The sequence below is a fragment of the Stigmatopora nigra genome, chromosome 4, assembly GCF_051989575.1.
Source record: "Stigmatopora nigra isolate UIUO_SnigA chromosome 4, RoL_Snig_1.1, whole genome shotgun sequence".
NCBI classification, from domain to species: domain Eukaryota; kingdom Metazoa; phylum Chordata; class Actinopteri; order Syngnathiformes; family Syngnathidae; genus Stigmatopora; species Stigmatopora nigra.
The window spans coordinates 11,957,569-11,977,446 of NC_135511.1; the positions used below are offsets into that span (position 1 = coordinate 11,957,569).

Consider the following 19,878-nt stretch of genomic DNA (forward strand, 5'->3'; position numbering starts at 1 on the left):
GCCCGGTGACCTTTTAATTCCCACATTAGCCAAAAAAAATAAATTCATAATCAATTGGCAGCACAGTGGAACGTGATAGTACTGTAATTATATTTTTTAATAATTTCCCCTATTTTTCCATATGCTTTGTTTTCAGATGAAGACAAAAGAAGTAGGAAAAATATGTAATAATACTTAACATCTATATATATTCTATTATTTAAGCATATTCAAGAAACAATAACAGACTGCAACATTAACCAGTTTTCTTAGTATATCTAAGTTTAATAGTGAATTTTGGATTCATGTTTAAAAAAAATTCTGAACAGCCCAAAGTATCTCTTGATCTTTTGTTAGTACATAATGTAAGATGAAATTACAATATATAATATAAATGGACAAAATCCTCTTCCAAGAACACCCATAGCCAACTTTAAACATATAGAATTTGATTTGGATTTAATTTAATCCACTAAGCATCATTAAGCACATTTTTTTTTCAACATGTTACTTCTGGTCAACAAATGAGTTGCCATTAACTGGGATGCCTAAAAGTGTCCCACTAATTCTGGTAACAGTAACTTCCGATAATACAGTTTTTTTCACTAATGATTACAAACCAAAGCTCAATTTTGGGGAAAAACACACAAACTGTGATTAAGGGTCGATTGTAGAAGCAAAATAAATGAAAGTCGAAAGCAAATGTAAAAAAGGTGAATACTAGCAACTCCTAATCCTTCACGTTTTGAATATGAAATTGCATCACACTCTCATTGACCAAATCTCGAGCAGCTATAGTGTGACACACTGCCAAAATAGCAAGAGTGTGTGTGTATTTGTGTGTGTGAGCCTACTTGGGCATCCTCACAAGATTTGCCTTCATAAACAGCACAGCCCGTGCATATCAAACACATAGCATCCATAATATTTTGGTTTCCAACGGCCTTAACCGCATGTGTTTGGTTTGGCATTTTTTCTTTTTCCAAAGACTGTAACATTCACATTTGAAAATCAATCAAGTAACAATACAAAATTCAGACTCTACTGAAAATGAAAAAAAAAACATATATAAAATGAATAACTAGAAATGGTCCCAATATTGTGTTTGCAGTAGTCATGACGCAAGAGGGGAGGGAGGGAAAGGCAGTAACAAACATCATTGCGCTTTTGTCACTTCAATGTAAATAGACAGTCACATTCAGCTCTTCATTCAGTCCCCAAGATTATGACAATCTTGTCTTATAAAAAAATAAAACAACTGTAAGACAATGTAACCAAGATGCTACTACACACTCACAATTGAGTTGTGTGCATTAAAATTCGCGGTTAACTGAGAAAGTGGCAGCATTTATGACTAGAAATAATTTGGCGCTTCAAAAAAAATTAACAGCCAAACAGAAAGTAAGACACCAGCTTTAAATGAAAGCACTTATAAGAAACATTTAGTCAGTAACTTTGGCTCCTAAAAGGACCAAAAATTAAGAAACCCCCATTCCATGGTACCGCTATACCAAATCAGCACAGGAGAGTAACATGCTGCCAGTCTACAAAACCACTAAGAGAAGTCCAACATGAAAATACGGAAAGAAGAGACAGCCACATACAGGGTAAAATGCATAAAAGAGGGTGCGCCAAACGGGACTTCTTGTTGGTTTCCTCACTGCACGCCCGCATTTCATCCAGTGGGCCCACTTACTCCACTGTCACAGACTTGGCCAAGTTCCTTGGACAGTCCACCTGAGTGAATACAAAGCACCATTTGACACTTTTATCGAGATTGCACATTGTTGGGCACCGAAGCCAAAGACTTTGAGGACTTACATCGTAGCCCCGCAACACGGCTAAATGGAAGGAGAGTAGCTGCAGAGGAATGACGCTCAGGATGCCCTGCAGGCAGTCCACACAGTGGGGCACTTTGATAGTGCGGCATGAGCTACTGATGCTCTCGTAATCGTCCCGGTCGCAGATCACGACTGGTCGACCCTGTCGGAGCCAAAGCGCAACAAATAGCTGTGAGATCTTTGATCGAGCCATGACCTTTTAGAGGTCATTTGACCCTTTAACTGCCCAAAGCACATTTTAGCAAAAACTACAAGGTCTAAATAGAAAAAAAAATGCACCAAATGCAAAAAAATCTGCAAGTTAAAAATAATAAGTCTTTTCAGATTAGATTTTTAACTTCCATATGGATTTCTAAATTCATTGCACTTATCTCCCTTGAAAATGCTGGTAAAATATAATACCAATATGTCATTTTTTAATTTTTTTAAAATAGGAGTTCCAAAATTTAAACTGTGTTCTCTTACCTGGCGAGCGACGACTTGCTGCAGGGCATTCTGACATTTGACATACGTGTGGTCTTTCATGATAATCATGATGACAGGCATGAGATTGTCCACGAGCGCCAAGGGTCCGTGTTTTAACTCCCCAGCCAAAATGCCTTCAGAATGCATGTATGTGATCTCCTTGATTTTCTGGGGGCAAAAATGGAACAAAGTTCAACGCTTCATTGAATAACTACAGTGGAATGGAAGGCACATCATAAAAAGAAGAAGAATTAATGAGATGTCTGCCTACCAGAGCTCCTTCCAAGGAGGTTGCATAATGGTAGCCTCTGCCCATGATTAGTACACTCTTCTGCTGGTACAGCTCGGTTGCCAGGTCCTGGATTTCATCATCCAAACTGAGGACCTCCTTGATCAGGTCTGATGCACACGAGAGGGCGACAGATTAGGATTTGAACTTTTCTCCATCTGCACGCTCACGGCACGACTGATGCCCTTTACCTGGAAGCACCTTCATGCCCTGGATGATTTCACGACGTCTCGGCTGCATGGAAATTCTATCGTCGCACATCATCAGAGCAAACATGACCAGGGCCACAAACTGGCTCGTGTAGGCCTGCACACATCAAAAACAAAAAAAGCTGTTGGCTCCCCTTGCGATTGTGTTTTGGGCCTCAACCAAATGATGCAGAACAGATGAGAAATGCAAGTCAAGTGGACACAGCCGAGAATAAATGCTTGAAAGTTGGGCAAGACATAGTATTGCGTCACATTAGTCTGGCGCGACCTGACGCCTGCTGTCATCAACAATGTGCGGTTTGTTCCTTCATCTCGGCACCAGTTAAGGACTTCTGTGCCCATTGGGGAGAGACAATGTTTATTTGAAGCTGATTAATTACATAAGACATGCTGGTGTTCAGAAGAATAATTATACAAGCATTTAAAGTTGTTTCTCTTTTTCCTTTTTAACAAAACGCAACTCTTCCAGAGTTCAGAGGCTGATCTTCAAAGATAAATGACCTCAGTCGTTAGAGCCGACATCTTTTTTATCTATTTATTCAATTCGAAAAAAATTGACATTTACGTTTACTTGCTTTTGAAAAATATTTAAAAAGGTGAGAGATCAGCAAATAGACCACAAAGTAACTTTGGCCCATTATCTATTATAAAATTTAAACGAAGAAATCAGATATTCAATCCATTTGAACTGTGACATACACTCAAATTGCTGTGGACGTCAATCTCTATGAATGGAAGTGAAAGAAGTAAGATGTTCGTTACGGTCGGATATATTCGATTTTTACCAATTCTCCACAGAGTATCTCACGTTACACCGGGCTAAATTGGAGTCGTGCTACATGACACGTGTTCTCCAGTAATCTGTTGAGGTAGCTTGTGCAGCAAAGCTTGGACTGGCTGTGTGGCCCAGGCAGCCAAGCAGTAAATGATGGCGTCTGTGAGGCGTGTTTGCAAGCGTTGGAGCAGCACACCACTCAAGTCCCGGTGCCAAACTCAAAAGGCCGGCCCGGGACCTGCGTCATTCTCGTTCTTTAAACAAATAAACCTTACAGATATTATTACTTATGTGCCTTTGTGTATATATAATTGGTGGATTCATAATTAGATCCACCTGCACAATCTGGTAATCTGGTTATGAGCTTCTGACCCTTGAGACGACAATGTCAACCTTGTACACGCGCTACAATAATCACGTAGGAGAATAGGCGAGAAAAGGCACGTGTTGGATTATTATTGAATGCAGCCAGGTGAAGGCTTCATTCATGAAATGATGTAATCAATTATTGCAGAGCTATTTCTTGGTGCAGAACAGAGTGGAAAAAGTTATGTGCTGATGGCCTGTTTTTGATTTCTGAAAACAATCAGATGAGCTCAACCATAAAAAAAATAATCTAAATAGGTAATTATGTTATTAATTCAATTCAACTCCCTGGCTGCCATGGATTGATATAGATAGGAGTCTACTGCATTAAAAATGGGAGGGGCTTGCAGTGAACAATAATGTCTATCACAAATATTAATTGATAAAAGGTCTCTCATACTAAGTTATTTAGAGTTAAAACCTTGAATATGCAAAATGTGTATGCAAAATTGACTATGTTAAGTTAAGCAAAGACAGACTACTGTATTTTGACTAAGTCATAAAAAGATGCACAGATATATGTAAATGAATTGTTCTAGAAAATAAGGAAAAAGATGCAAGAAATATTAGAGAAGTCTGGATCACGAAATTCTCCATCGGTTAAAATTAAAAAACAGACCTTGACAGAAGTGCACGAAAGAACGAATTACTACAAAAAAACCTACCTAAACACGTGGGGATTAACAGGCTAACTTAATTTTTCCTGCAAATATAAATTCTCACTTTATAATGTGATGACCCCCTTTGCTCACCCACCAAGTTGAAATTTAGGATCCAAGTAGGTCTCATAAAGCAAAAATATGCCAATGAACAAACCATTTTGAATGTTGCCGAACTGTGAGCTGTGAACCTAGGAGCAAGCAAGTAGTGTCTCTTTCCCATGAGACACAATGGGAACCCCAATACAAGGTAAATGAAAGCCATACAAGTGATTAACGTGTGTTGTAATTCCTGACACTATGTGTATTTTGACCCAAAAGACATTTAATTTTTGCCTCACCTTAGTGCTGGCTACACCGATCTCAGGTCCGGCATTGATGTGGACTCCACAGTCAGTCTCCCGAGAAATGGAGCTGCCCACCGTGTTGGTGACGCCCACAGTCAGAGCCCCCCTTTCCTTACAGTAGCGCAGTGCCATCAGGCTGTCCGCCGTCTCCCCTAAAAGGTTATTTTAGTTGTCAATTTGTTCAAAAATGACACATACAAATCCGTTCTTGAGCGAGGCTTAAAGGAGCCTTGTAATGGACTCCACATAAAATAGAAGATAAACAGATTACTAAGCAAATGTACAAATTGGCTCTCTGACATGGAAAGCAGAGAACAAACATGGCTCGCATAATCTTCACCTGACTGGCTAATAAAGAAGCAGACGTCATCTCGAAAGACGGGCGTGTTCCGGTCCAGAAAATCACTGGCCAGCTCCACCATCACAGGCAGCTCCGTCAGCTCCTCCAGGACCTGCCGGGTCTGAGGGAGCAACAAACAAGTTGAGCACTGGCCTGGCTGGAGCAGCAAAAAAATGCCAAATTAGATCGAACTTCAATAAATTTAGCGTCTCCTCACCGCGACGCCGGCATGGTAGCTGGTGCCGCATGCAATGAGGATCAAGCGTCTGCATCTCTGGATTTCTTTAATGTGGTCTTTAAGTCCACCCAAGGTCACTGGGAATAAACCAAACATGCAATCCATCATCACGTCTGACCACTTTCCACCTCATTAAAACAGAGCCTAAGAGACAAGTAATTTGTCATGTGTTATGCTTTCAAATTGATTTTCATACTTTAGTCAAATGTTGCTCATTTATGACGCTCATTTCATTATGTAGAGCAAAATACAAAAAATGTTAGTAGACAAAACCTATGTAGATAGTTTTGCATTGTCCATGTCTGAAAATAAATATATATACACTCACTGATTTACTTGTTTGACTTATTTGTGTGGAATTTGTCGCCTCATTGATTTGAATTTTGCTCAAATGGGAGTGGAGTGTGTGTATGATTTATCAATATTCCACTAAACCACTGATCTGCCAGTTGGTCCAACCTGTTTGCTCATCAAAGTTGACACGTCCTCTCATCGTGTTGACCACAGACTCCGGCTGCTCAAAGATTTCCTTTTGCATGAAGGAGCTATAGTTGCCTGTTTAAGAAAAACAAGAAAGAAACATTGTTAATATTGCAACAACAAAAAAAAAACTCATTTCGAAAAACCTTAACTTGAGTTCATAAAGACGTTTACATGCGAAAACATCCCATTAATGTCGATGTGTCATCATTAATGTATGTTTGAATATTATTTTCATAAATACATTGCAATAAAATGAATTAAATTAAAATGGATAAAAACAGAAATACACTACATTTTTCTTTTAAATTTGGCAACCCCCTGAAGGTGTCTCAAAGTTGGCGGAGAAAGGCTCCAGCGCCCCCGCGACCCTTGGGAGAATAAGCGGAATGGAAAACAAATGAATGAATTAAAGTCCTTATCTGACAGTGGCGAGGATGTCTATGTTTATGCTTCAGCGCCATTGGTGGATGTCTAATCCATTTTGATTGGGAGGGATAACAGCAAATATTCACCAATGGTGAACATTAGGTTAAATAAGCACTCTATAAAAGTTGAATAAAGAGCTGGCCTGGATTAGATAGTATTGTTGATACACAATAACCCCCTAAAAGCCAATACAAATATACACAGTGCTTAGGGGCAAGCCCTCACACATGTCCCACATTCATGTTTGAAACATTGGGTAAATTGGACAAAAGAAAGGGAGTGCATAAGGGACTTGATGTTTTTCCACTCCCAGTAAACTGTGACAAAACGTGTGTTTTTCAGTTTGTCTCTGCAAGAAATCTGGGTCACGCGAATTGGGTTATTCTGAAGATCGCTTCCAGAAAGAGGCGAGCAGCTGACAATTGATTGAACCACAAAGGAATGCAAGTGTGAATCCAGCCAACAGAAACTCAGTTCTGCTCTCTGCTGGAGGATTGCAGTTACAACCAGAGAGGGATGACCTTATCTTGGTGGGCAGTTACATCAGAACTGGATACAATTTTACATCTTCTTGGTTAACCTTCTAATACACGATATATGCTATAAAAACATAATTAAAATCACTGAGCATTGATTACATTACTATATTTTATCAAGTACAAGGCAACCTTAAATTCTCCTAGAAATGACAGCCTTGTAATCCAATCCACTTTATGTAATGTGAATTCTGATTGTACTTATATTCCCTATTTTGTTGATGCAGAAACAACTAATATGGAGACCTCAACACACCTTTCATGATTTGCTCCAGCTCCATCTGAAGGGTCTGGATAGCACGGCCCTGGTAGTCCCCGACTCGGCGTTTGATCCTGTGGATGGACAGCCTTCCTTCGCTCACAGCGGCCACGTCGTCATCCTCGAGGAAGATGACCCGATTGGTGTGCTCTATAACAGCACTGCAGGCACAAAATCAGCACTGATTCCTGTTCTGATAAAACTGTGGCACGATGCTACTTAAGAATCGGTCGGTAGCACATGCTTACCTTGCATCAGAGGCAAAGTAATACTCAACAGCTTTCTCATCCACAGGGAACAGGCAGGTGTCCTGGTCGACTCTAGGGAGGGAAGTGCAGTTGTTTTTCTCTTTTGCAGCTAAGAGATAAAAAGACACAAGTTCAAAATCATAATCAAGTTATTCAACAAAAACATGGCATCCCACGGCACTTACTTGAGCGGTAAACCACAGGAATATGGTCTGTTGAGAGTTTATGGTCACTTCGCACACCAATCAGAAGAGGACTGCCCCTCCTACACAGCAATCAAATAGCAATTACTGGAGCATGAACATGAAGACAAGGTCAAATGCACTCTTATCATGTTTTCAAAGTAGCTTGAAGGGTGAAACAGCTACAATATGAATTTATGGACTACAAAATATCAATTAGCAGCCGTTTACCTTGTGACGACTGCCTCGTCGGGGAAGTGAACACTCTTAAAGACCAGCGCAAAAGCACCTTCCTAAGGACAGAGAATCACAATTCTGTCTGAAAATGTGTGATCATTGTACGTGCGTGTTAGGTTGTGTGTGTGTGTGTGTGTGTGTGTGTGTGTGTGTGTGTGTGTGTGTGTGTGTGTGTGTGTGTGTGTGTGTGTGTGTGTGTGTGTGTGTGTGTGTGTGTGTTCGTTACCAGTTGCTGTGTTACTCTTTCCACCAGAGTGGCAAAACTGATGTCATTACTCTCACGGTTGTCGTACATGTACTTCACCAACTTGGCAATGGACTCCGTGTCGGTCTCCGACTCAAATTCATAGCCTTTGAGTGTCTGCATTAAAGAGTACATTCTTGTGTAAGTTATTTTTTTAGTTCAATATCAATGACTAAAGAAGAATATGCGCTGCTCACCAAGAATTTCCTTAAATCTTTATAGTTGGTGATAATTCCATTGTGAATGACAATAAACTCTGCAGACCAAAAAGAAAAACAATAAATGCAGAGGCATCGTGACCTAACGACTCACCGCATTTTATCTTTCCAAAATCATTCAAGTAGGGATGCATTTTATGGGAATAACAATAAATGAGAACAAATGGCAGAATCATATAATGGAGCAATTTTGTTTTATGCGGCTGTGTATGATGACAATAAATGCTTTTGATTTGATTTGACCATAATATACATGCAAATTTATTCACTCATTTTCCAAACCACTTATCCTCACATGGCTCGCGGGGATGCTGGAGCCCAGCCAATTATGGCCAACAGGCATGGGACACCCTGAATCGGTTTAAATTTAAATGTTTTCAGTAGATAAGAAGGCTTATTAGTAATCACAAATCTTTTTTATGAGCACTTTACATGTGTCGAGATAAATAAAGAACTCTGGTCGTCATTTATTCAGACATTGACCATAGCACTGACCATTGGTCTTGTCTGATCTGTGCGGGTGGCTGTTAACTGGACTTGGTTCTCCGTGGGTGGCCCAGCGGGTGTGAGCAATCCCGAGGTGAACATCCAACTCCACTTCAAGATCCAGATCTTGCTGTTCTAAAAACAAAACACACCACTTGAACACCAGATCAAAACTGGATAAGGAGGGACAGTCATGTTTATTGTCAAATGATTTGACTACTTTCAGCTTACTGTAGATCTCCTCATCAAGAGCCTTCACTTTCCCACGCTGCTTAATCAATGTGATGCTCCTGGCAGCTGTCTCCCATTCCTTGGCATTCCCCCCATCAATGCCGACACCTGATTCAAATAAATGACATGTTTCTTATAAGCCACCTGATCTTTTGTTTCCCAGTGATTTTATATGCCCACAAAAATGGTAGGCCAATTAGCTTTCAATTGTGCGGTGTCTATGAATAGACATAATCAAGGTGAGTGTCCTCTGGTTCGACAACTTGGGAGTGAAACAAAGATAAACAATCCAGAGCGTGATGCTGATAACCATTTTCTCATGAGTCTCACCCGCAGAGTCATAGCCTCGATACTCCAGACGTCGCAGACCTTTTAGGAGGATTTCAAGGATCTCACGGCGAGTCCTTGGCACGTGGTAGTTGAGATAGGCAAAAATTCCTAATGGGACAGGCATAGTGTTAATATGAATTACCAGTATGTTGATCAGTGATGTTCAAGTTGCATTAAGAGGTATAACCACACTTATTTTTAGTAAGCCGTAGTTCCGGTAAACTCGCTAAAGAATATCCTCATTGTTGATGAGAAATTTAATTTCCTCAAACAGCTGATTAAAGTTGGAGGGGAATTCTACAATCGTAATGTCACCATATTCTGCTATACAATACATTTGGCAATATTTGTAAAAAGCATGTCAGAGCCTGACATACTATCGGACAAAAGAAATAGTCTTGTGAGTGGTCCAAGGCTGCATAACCTGTTTTTGGACAAAAGAATGTGATGAGAAACTGAGTCTATGTGTGTGCTCTGCTTGAGGTGTACAAAGACAATGGAAAGAAAGTCTGACACTCAAAAAAAAAAAAAAAAAACGTCAAACATAAGCCCTTTCAAAATGCAGATTGACACCAGTTGTTTTAATATATTTGGTATTCCATTGTTAAAATGTTTCCATTAGAAAAGAAAGCATTCTTGCTTCAGATTTGCTAACATCTCGCTTTCTCGTGAATGAATTATTAATTTTGATCAAGCACTTCAGAACATATCATGCTTGGAACTAACACCGATGAAATCAGTGGCATTTTTTTTTCAATAAATGTTTTGTGTGTCTTTTTTATATGCTACGATCAAGACAATGGAATCCTATGTCGCTGCCTGCTTTTGGCTTTGTGCTACTTTGGGAAGTTGTATTTTAAAAGACAAATACAACTTTTTTAGAGCGTTAACTTCACTCAGCAAACCAACCTACCCATTGACAGTGAGCACAGTGTGCATTTGGTCAAACAGTTAACCATTGATGAAGCAGCCCATATTTACAAGCAGAGGGCGGCCTAGTTTAACAGAGCTCCCATTCAAAATAGCAGGTGATGTTGTAACGCATGAGAGTTTATAAAAGACCCTATTTTAATTCAAATAAATTAATCTCAGACAGCAATACATATGAATACATGAAGCAGGTTTGATCCATCCAAGATGATCCCACAGTAATACATGTGTCATATATTCCAATTCAAGGCTCACTAGAGGTCAATAGTCAGGACTTTCTTGGTTTGAAGTATTTTCTCACGTGTTCAGAAAAGTAATAAATATATTTGGATTATCTTGTCAGTATTGATGTCGATTTAAATTAGGAGAAAATTGATCCCAGATATTTCTCAACATTTATTTTGGGCGGATTTTAGAGGGATAAATGTAACATTTTATTTTATACAAATTTCATCTAAACCTTAGTTTGCTTAATGATGTGCAAATAAGTGTAGATTCCAAGTTTCACTTCCAAAAATAGCATCAATTAGACTGGTTAACTGTAGCAGGACATTGTAGTGACAGATATGAGAGGGAGACAGAACAGCTGATGACATCTACTGTCAAAAGCAAAACAATGTTACTTTTGACATCTATTTCCCAAAACTAACTGAAACGGTCGAATCGCCGATTCTACAGAGGAACATCTCTCATTATTACTAATTATTCAATGAATAAACAACGTCAACTCAAGATCATTAATGAGTAAAATCTCTAAATTACACTTGATTATTACAGCGTCAATTTGCCAGTCGGGGTTAGCTGTGGCCGAGCTGGATCACTGCAATTCGATTCGATCTGCTTCCATCAGATAAATGATTACATTTTGACACTCAGATCGAGTAAATAAAAAAAGAAACATACTATTGGTCTTTTCATCTCTAAAGAACTAACAGCGTCATTCGCACCATTCGCATCTCACAGTACAATCAATTCGCTAACTTGGGTTAGCCATCTCAGGCTAATTTATTAAGGCTAAAAAAAAGATCTATGTTTATATTCCAAATAGATCCCGGAAAAAAATAAAGACTAAACGGGTTAAATATCTGAATTAATCTAGCACTCACCACACATGTCTTCTAATCGGATGCCAGTTCACTCACTCAGGCAGCTGGGATGTGCAAGCCTGTCAGTCTGACAATGTCGCTCCGCCTTTTAATATTTTGGACAAATCAGAGCCAAGGAATTACTTCTGCCTTTTGTCTGATTGGCGATATCTATCTGCCACTCAGGTCCTACCTTTCAACGTCGTCTCTCCTGACGTGGCAGCCGGATCTTAGATGCTACATACACTTGGCTAGATGTATAAAGTCTGGGTCGCTGGCTTGTTTGAATATCGGCCACCTTGCGTCACCTACTCCCACTGGTGTTTATAGACTAAATAGTCTTAATTTGCAACATTATTGGCATATTTTCAAACAGTTTGGTTTATAACAAAAGGAATGAACGTGATTCTGATTCAAAATTGACATTGACATTTAATTAGATATACAGTAAAATGACTACATCCCTTGCGTTAATGAGAAGCCTTTTAAAATCTGCGCAGTCTACAGCTATTTCAATGTTGATTAAAAAGCTATGTTGATTAAATATCTCCGCCGTAATATAGCGATAAGTGCGACCACCCGTCCGAATTGACTCACGGGGCGCGTCATAATTTATATGATATCGAGGGACGTATGCAGACCCGTTTGTTGCCTATACACCAGCATCGCAAAACAAAGAAGCGTTCAAGGACTCAAGGTCTCTTGTAAACTAAAATTGAGTAAAGGATACACTACAACACAGATTGTTTGAGTACATTTTATTATATAAATATTGTGCGTTTAAACAAATCCATTAGGAGTAGCAGTTTCCAGATGTGGACGTTTGCGTGATTGTACTGTAAATGAATTAGCTATTGAACCAAAAGGAATTTGCCCAGGGTTGTGATTGAAATAATGGTGGCTGCCTACTCCCATGGTGTGGTACTGTATACTAGTCACATGGATGCTCCTTATTTCCTATTGGAGGGAGAAATAAACTCATGTCCTTGCTGAATTTCATTCACACTTGAGCAGCCGCCTCCTCTTCTTCCGTCACCTAGAGGGAGAAAACAATTGAAAAATTACAAGCCCTAATCATGCTTATTATTATACTGTATACACTATACAAATGGTCATAGGTTCACTTCCAAATCCTTAAAACTTGAGCTACAAAAGCCTGTCTTGAGCTATTAACCAAAAATCATTGACATGAAAAAAATGGATGTATTAAAGTAGAAATTGAAAACAAAACAGACCTGTTCAACAGATTCAACCTCAGGAACATAAAACTGCAGCATGTTTTGGATTCCACTCTTCAATGTGATGATGGAGCTGGGACAACTTGTGCAAGATCCCTGTAATTTTAACTTCACCACGCCATCCTGAAAGCCACGATAAACAACATCTCCCCCGTCTTCCTGCACTGTGGGCCTGAGGACAGCGTGGGGGGAAAATTTGAAAAGTGCTATGTGGCTAATGATACCTTAACAGCACCTCTGCATGATAGTTACCTTATCCGAGTGTCCAACAGTTCCTTTATCATCGCAACCACCTCATCATCGTCATCTGACGGTGCTGCAAATAGAAAATAAGTCCTTAAAAAAAATTCCCCCATGATGCATTATGTCAGGCCAATTTGTTTTAATTGTACCGGTGTCTTCACTGGGTTGAGCATCCTCATTCACGACTGGTAACCCAGAATTGAAAAAGTCCATAATTGCCGCAAAAACATCAGGTTTGATTACTCGCCATTCAATATTTTCATCAGCCTAAAAGAAGTCAAAAAAAATAATTCAGAATTCATTTTGTTTGTTATTCAACCCAGTGGACATTACCCAGGTTATGGTAATAAAGTCAGGTCCCAGGAAGACACTCTTGACGCCATCAATTCTAAATAACTGTCTGCAAACAATAAAGAACAGAAGAATATTATTTTTTTGTTAAAAAATAACACTTTGAGTGCCACCAATGTTATAGTTTTATCTCCTTTAAGGTCATTTCTAACTTAAATTGTTTCTGATGAACCATATACCTGGCTAAGGGTGAGGTGTATGCGTCACGTGGACTGGAAAAATCCATAGTTCCTGATTCAAGAACAATACGCCCGGGCAGAAACTTGAGGCTGTTTGGATTTGGTGTGTCCTGTGTCTGCACAAACAGGCTCCTCCCTGTAATAACACAATCCACAGTTTGAAAAACCATTTAAAAGAAAAAGCCATAAACGAAGGTCGGATACAGACCAGGAACAAGCCAGTGTTGAGGCAACCTGCTCTTGACCACTGTGCTTTGTGAAAGCCAGTGAAAACCAGAACTCTGGCATTGACTGCACCAAAGACAAATAGAATGTTAGTCTGTCTCATTCTTATTTTATGATTGAATAATGACCGAAACTTGGTGCAATACAATATATGATCATACTAATGTATAGCGTATAGTAACTTTGTTCCTGTTAATCAACAAATTCAGATTTTTGACAGCCATTTCAATGTTACCTTCCATAAATACTAACCTGTGAGTGGCACCATGGTGCCAAAGGGCATCCAGACTGCTGGGAAAAACAAAGAAAAACAACAAATAATATTACAAGAGGACATGAACGCTTCTGGGATAGCTTTTAACATATTTTGGCTTCATTGCAATTGCATATTCTTTTTTGGGTAATTTGTGCAGAGAGAGATTGGTTGTCATGTGCCAAATTTAAAATGTGTATTTTTTGGGATATATTTTACCTTTGACTCAAATATTGTTGCGTGTTTAAACAATAATTCCATGACAATCATTGCATTTGTCATCATGCATCAAAAGGGCACATTCGAGGGAATAAATAGGAAAAATAGAACATTAAAATGAAGCGAACAACATCACGTGTCCCATATGCGAAAACTTGACTCACTGTTCAAAAATATTATGTAAGTATTTACCATCGTTTAAATATTACTACTGAAGTAGTAAGTAATGGCAGGCATTATTGACACCCTAAATTAAAGTGTCTCGCTGTAAATATAATCAAGTCAAAACACGTCACGAATATGTCACCTTTAAAAGAGCTAAATGTCTGCAAGCAAAAAAATAAAACAACTTTGAGACAGTTTCAGTATAAAAACATTGAATTATTTAGGAGCAGTTGTGGGAACTTACGGACGCAAAAATCTCGCAGCTATCGCCAGCATACTCCCGACCTGCCTGGAAGTCGCCATGTTTGTTTTGATAACGAAAAAGAAAACGGAAGTGATTAGTGAATTGTTTTGTGCGCATTTCAAAATTGTCCCCCTTCCACTTCCGCGAACACTTTCAGTACAAGCAGTCACGCTAGTGAGCGAAGGGACCTTCAACATTTTTATACATTAAAATGCCTTCTGGTAAGAATTTTAGAAGAAGAAGAAATTCTTCTGATGTCGAGGAAGACGAAACGACTCAAGAAGTCAGGTAAAATATTACATCGGTTTAAATGTTACATGCCACATCTAACGTCTTGCTAGCCATCTATCTTCGCCTACTAACACAGTAAATAACAAATGCAATACACGTTATTCATCTTTTAACCCTGTCTTAATTTTGGACCTTTCAGATGTAAAGTAGAAGAGGCCAAAGAACTACAAAGCCTACGGCGACGACAGAACGGAGTCAGGTAATCTTCCATGTACAATTAGACTGAATGTTGCTTGTATGCAATTATTTAGCTATATCTAACTTTACTAATAAGCCAACTATGATTGTTGTGATGTAGTGTGACTGCCTTACTCGTTGGAGAAAAATTGCCCCCTGAGGCAGAGGTTGATGTAAGTACTCTCTTAAATGTACTAATTCAATATAAAATCTACATTTTGTCAACTGTATGTCATATTTTTACTGTTCAGTGAATAATATCCACTCATTTTACAGAATGACCCTTTCAAGCTCAAAACTGGAGGGGTTGTTGACATGAAAAAAGTCAAGGATCGGAATCGAGACATGTAGGAACAACTCCAAAATATATATTGTGTTGTTTTTCATATTATACACTTATGATCTAATGTAGCTTGTTTTTGTCTTCATAGGACAGAAGATGATACAGACCTTAACCTTGGTACTTCATTTTCAGCTGAGACAAATAGAAGAGATGAAGATGCAGACATGTAAGTCTTTGTAATTTCTATTAAACACTTTTTAAAAATGCCAACATTTCATGTTAATCTAGACCTGTTAGCTTGTTCAAAAGATTTGTTATGCTATTTTCTCATTAGTCCTCCCACGCAGTTAATGTTGGGTGTATTTTTCAGTCAATTTCTACATGCTTATTATTTGACTTGATCAGGATGAAATACATTGAGACAGAACTGAGAAGAAAAAAGGGTCTCGTAGAAGCGGAAGAACAAAAAGTCAAGGTGAAAAATGCGGAGGACCACCTGTATGAGCTGCCAGAGAACATCCGCGTCAACTCTGCCAAGAAGACAGAGGAAATGTTGTCCAATCAGATGCTCAGTGGAATCCCAGAAGTTGACCTTGGAATTGAGTACGTCAAAGCACACTCATTGAATAAAATACTTTTAAAAACAAACAAAACAAATGATTACCTTTTATCTGTCTTCCAGTGCAAAGATAAAAAACATCATCCAGACAGAAGAAGCCAAAGCCAAGCTGCTCGCAGAACAAAGGAACAAGAAAAAAGACAATGGCACTTCGTTTGTGCCTACTAACATTGCTGTCAACTATGTCCAGCATAACCGCTGTAGGTTTAACCCTTACATTAATGTACACATCAATCATGGAGAAATGTATCCTCACCACGCTTTCGTCATCTTCTTCCCACAGTCTATCATGAGGACGCTAACAGCGCTCAGAGGCATCATAGACGAGAGAAAGAGGAACCTAAAGCTAGGCCACTGCGTGTAGGGGACACGGAAAAACCTGGACCAGAGAGTAAGTGCCCATCGACCCACTTGAAATTTATTTTTGTGTTTAAACACATCACCTATTCAATCCACAGCATCGGACCCTCCAAACTTCCGCAAACGGCCAAATAACGAAAAGGCAACAGATGACTACCATTACGAGAAGTTTAAGAAGATGAATCGGCGATATTAAGATGTTATATTGCAAAAAGTTGGTGACAATACAACTTCCATTCCCGCAGATGGCCTGATCGGAACTGTAGTTGGTTCCTACAAATTGACAGATAAAATACTTAACAGACTACAATGTACCCACTGTACTGTGATTTTAGGGATGGGAAATTATGTGTACCTATATTGAACATACAGGGATGGAAACCAAACAAATAAGAGAAGAGCGACCTATATGCAACATACTCTGTCCAAAATGAAATTATTTGGGGAAAAAATTCAATTTAGGCTTATACTGCGATGTTTTTATTTGTGATACTCTAAGTGTCCTATTTAGCGAGTAAACCTGTTATGGTATTATATTTAGGATTATGTCTGTATCTTGTATAAAGGATTCTCTGAAACCTTCCTAGAATTTGCAGCTGGTTGGTAAGAAGTTGTTTTGTAAATAGTATACATATTTCAAGTTGTGTTCAATTATTTTTGGTTGAATAAAAAACAACAAAGAAAAATGACTGGATAACTTTATTTGCATTGTGCTTTATGCTATAGGCTGTTACAGATTATTAGTATATTTTAAATGACCACCATGATCCACCCTCCAAATTTTCATGTTGTTTGGGAGTATGTGACCTACTATAATGCTGCAATGGTAAAGAACTCAAGTAACAAAAAACAACATGATGTTTCTGTGAAAACATTTTGATTACATTTATAGAAATGTATTTTACACCTTTTTTTTCATTCCAAGGAAGTTAACTTCCCTCTGCAAGTAAAAAATCCAAAGAACCTCACTGTTTCTCAATGGATGCGACGTTCGTGTGGCCGTTGAGGTGGTGTTGCGTGTTGACCTCCTGTTGTGGGGGTCCCTCTGTGTCCTCTTGCTCTCCCTGGCTGGAGTTGAAGCTGCTGCTGGGGGAGGCCCAACTGTCCCTCCGTCGGTACGCCTCGCACAAGGGCAGCTCGACACTGTCCCACTGATTGTAGCTTTCAAGTGTGGAAGGCCAGCAGGAGGCAAAGAATCAGCAGCACAGCAGAGGCACAGTGGAGCAGAAGAGGAGCAGACAAGAGCGGAGAGTGAGAAAAAGCACATTCCAAAGCTCACTGAGACAAGCGTAGAGATTAAGCAACAAGCGGCAGAAATTGGAATATTGATGAAAATGAAAGCTACTGAAGCACTTGAACTCAACGCCGTTCAACTGTCATCAAGATGATTAGTTGAATGGAGGGGAAAGCAGAGCAAATGCAGCAGATGATGCAGCCCCACCAGACCAAGTATGATGCCAAGAACATACTTACAACAGCAATCTCATTGTTTCCTTGTGTAAAAAGAAGACAAACTGGCCCAATTTTTCCTATTTTATTTTTCAATCATTGTTATTTTGGGTGCACAACTAGCACATATGTTCAACCATGTGAGATTGACACTTTGCTTATTATATATATATTTTTTTACAGTTGGAGTCATGCAGGGCTTTGCCGATATTCTTAAGGGGAAAACAACATCTAGAAAAGAAGGGATCATTTGTAGCTCAAATTGGAAAAGATGAGAAATTGGGGAAGTGATGTTGAGTGTTTAATTTGCATTTGTCATCATTGACTGTTAATAAAAAAAAAAAAAAAACTGCAGTGTTGTTTAAAAATCTGTACATAAATAAATCTATTAGAGGTATTTGTGAATTTGCATTCAGTGGGCTAAAGTCAAATTCTTCTCCAATCATTCCTAACCACATTTGGAAAAGCGTCAACATTCTTTGTTGGCAAATTAAGGCAGACCAGAATGAGACATTCATGCTTTGTTCCCGCGTGTTGAGAGCTTGTTACCCTCTTTGCTTGAGTTTTATTAAATATATTTTTAAAGCGCAGCCAGCCATTCTTATTTTATACCACAGTAAATTGTAAGGCACTAGATGAATGATACAGGATGCATATCCAACCACTCACACATTTGTACTGCATGATGATGGTGATGATGATGGCTTCTTGGGCTTAGTGACAAAAAGGTGAGGAGTGGACGACAGTGACGAGCGAGTATGCATCTTATTTGTACCTGGAGGAGTAATATTCTTCCTCAAGTTCGTACAGGTCGATGGCGATCTCATCACGCAGGGAAGTCAGTTTCTTGTCGCACTCCTCCTGCAGTGAACGCAGCTGCTGGTTCTGCAGGCTGATGGCGTCGTTTACAGAAGGGAAGTCGTTCAGGATCAGGAATTGCTTCAGATCCGACACCAGTTTCATCAATGATTCGCCCGCTCGAACCTGTTGGCCACAAACGTGAATTAACATTGGTTAACACATCCGACTCGTAGTTTCTGAGTTTTGGATTAGAACATTTGTCGACCCAGGTCACAGAGTATGTGCCGTGGTAGTTAGCAAAATAAGAAATCCCATTTAGACTGGGAAGAGTTAATTTTTAGGGTTGGTGATGACATTTGACATTTCCTCAAAGAGACTTGGAACCCATTCATTTTTGGTTTAACTTACAATATTAGCTGCTCGTACATGCATCTCATAATGGTCTTGCTCAGCTTGAGTTGCTCTAGAAACCTGCGTCTCGTCTTCTATCTGAGGAAGGAAAAACATAACAACATAAACATTGACCCGATTGTATATTTTCTCCATGCACATCTTTGAATATACAATCGGGGTTGGAACTCGCTTAAAACTGCACTGCAAACAAAAAAAGCGATACCTTGGCAGTTTTGATGATCTCGGTGAAGTTGTCCAGAATCGATCTAATGTCATCTTTCAGCCTCTTGTTGTAGTTCTGCAGCAGAGTTTCTTTGCTTTGTGGAAGCGCTCTCTGTGTCGCCATTGTGTTCAACTAAGGCTAATTTTCCTTTTAACTACATATGGTAAACGTATTCTTCCGCTGATCTGGGAAAAATGTTCCAAATGCGATCATTCTATGAAATAAAAGTCCCCTTTAGGAGTCAAAATCGTGGTTCTGTTAGGGTACAGAGTGAAGCTAAGTATATAGCATGTAACGCCACTGTCGCACGCCAGTGTATTTACGCTGCAGTGTATTAAAATGCCTCTAGGTGGCATTGTTTTGCAGAAAAAAGGGATTAACCAGGAAACAATGTTCAGATTGAATGGGATTTAATTGGGACGGGTATAACAAGTGTTGGATTTTTTTTCCAACCTATGTCACACTACAACCTGACAAGGATTGAAAGTGCAAATTGTCATTCCAACCACAAAATAATGGCATCTAATGTTATGAAAATATCAAAAGTTTAAAAGGTATCTTTAAAAAAGACTGGATTTTTGTATTACATCTATGGTACAGTTTCTGGAATTTGCTATACTGTATCATGTCAGAATTGACTTTAATCTCAAGATCCAAAGTTTGGAAATGAATGAAGAAAGATTGATTTATATTCATTTAATATTTTTCAGGACAACAAAGGCAAGCTGTGATCATTTCAAGCACTTTCTGCCCGACATCAGT

General features: G+C 39.1%; 4 protein-coding genes across 6 annotated transcripts; 1 reads left to right on the forward strand and 3 right to left on the reverse strand.

The window, feature by feature from the left end:
• Nucleotides 1-207: 207 nt before the first annotated feature.
• On the reverse strand, nucleotides 208-11,509 carry LOC144194979 (glutamine--fructose-6-phosphate aminotransferase [isomerizing] 1). Its single transcript, XM_077714262.1, has 19 exons — nucleotides 11,425-11,509; nucleotides 9,389-9,496; nucleotides 9,059-9,166; nucleotides 8,837-8,962; nucleotides 8,321-8,379; nucleotides 8,106-8,240; nucleotides 7,874-7,935; nucleotides 7,646-7,725; nucleotides 7,461-7,569; nucleotides 7,210-7,373; nucleotides 5,968-6,063; nucleotides 5,488-5,585; nucleotides 5,271-5,391; nucleotides 4,925-5,082; nucleotides 2,766-2,880; nucleotides 2,557-2,684; nucleotides 2,286-2,453; nucleotides 1,801-1,962; nucleotides 208-1,716 (listed from the first exon to the last, which is right to left on the reverse strand). The coding sequence occupies exons 1-19, from the start codon at nucleotides 11,429-11,431 to the stop codon at nucleotides 1,672-1,674; spliced, it is 2,049 nt and encodes a 682-aa protein (XP_077570388.1). The 5' UTR covers nucleotides 11,432-11,509; the 3' UTR covers nucleotides 208-1,671.
• Nucleotides 11,510-12,146: 637 nt separating this feature from the next.
• LOC144194980 (NFU1 iron-sulfur cluster scaffold homolog, mitochondrial-like) lies at nucleotides 12,147-14,718 on the reverse strand. 2 transcript variants are annotated; one of them, XM_077714264.1, is made up of 9 exons: nucleotides 14,521-14,718; nucleotides 13,892-13,927; nucleotides 13,623-13,705; nucleotides 13,415-13,550; nucleotides 13,218-13,284; nucleotides 13,034-13,151; nucleotides 12,894-12,957; nucleotides 12,639-12,813; nucleotides 12,147-12,439 (listed from the first exon to the last, which is right to left on the reverse strand). In XM_077714264.1, the coding sequence occupies exons 1-9, from the start codon at nucleotides 14,715-14,717 to the stop codon at nucleotides 12,404-12,406; spliced, it is 912 nt and encodes a 303-aa protein (XP_077570390.1). In that variant the 5' UTR covers nucleotide 14,718; the 3' UTR covers nucleotides 12,147-12,403. The 2 variants fall into 2 exon arrangements, with proteins under 2 accessions (XP_077570390.1, XP_077570389.1); XM_077714263.1 differs by having other exon boundaries at nucleotides 13,892-13,930; nucleotides 14,521-14,623.
• LOC144194981 (splicing factor C9orf78-like) lies at nucleotides 14,659-16,873 on the forward strand. Its single transcript, XM_077714265.1, has 9 exons — nucleotides 14,659-14,808; nucleotides 14,951-15,010; nucleotides 15,110-15,161; nucleotides 15,265-15,335; nucleotides 15,420-15,497; nucleotides 15,677-15,874; nucleotides 15,954-16,090; nucleotides 16,174-16,281; nucleotides 16,349-16,873. Exons 1-9 carry the CDS (start codon nucleotides 14,732-14,734, stop codon nucleotides 16,444-16,446), a joined length of 879 nt encoding a protein of 292 aa, XP_077570391.1. The 5' UTR covers nucleotides 14,659-14,731; the 3' UTR covers nucleotides 16,447-16,873.
• Nucleotides 16,874-16,934: 61 nt separating this feature from the next.
• LOC144194982 (mediator of RNA polymerase II transcription subunit 22) lies at nucleotides 16,935-19,469 on the reverse strand. 2 transcript variants are annotated; one of them, XM_077714266.1, is made up of 4 exons: nucleotides 19,117-19,469; nucleotides 18,909-18,989; nucleotides 18,475-18,683; nucleotides 16,935-17,411 (listed from the first exon to the last, which is right to left on the reverse strand). In XM_077714266.1, the coding sequence occupies exons 1-4, from the start codon at nucleotides 19,237-19,239 to the stop codon at nucleotides 17,216-17,218; spliced, it is 609 nt and encodes a 202-aa protein (XP_077570392.1). In that variant the 5' UTR covers nucleotides 19,240-19,469; the 3' UTR covers nucleotides 16,935-17,215. The 2 variants fall into 2 exon arrangements, with proteins under 2 accessions (XP_077570392.1, XP_077570393.1); XM_077714267.1 differs by lacking the exon at nucleotides 16,935-17,411 and having other exon boundaries at nucleotides 18,041-18,683; nucleotides 19,117-19,468.
• Between the last annotated feature and the right edge of the window lie 409 nt (nucleotides 19,470-19,878).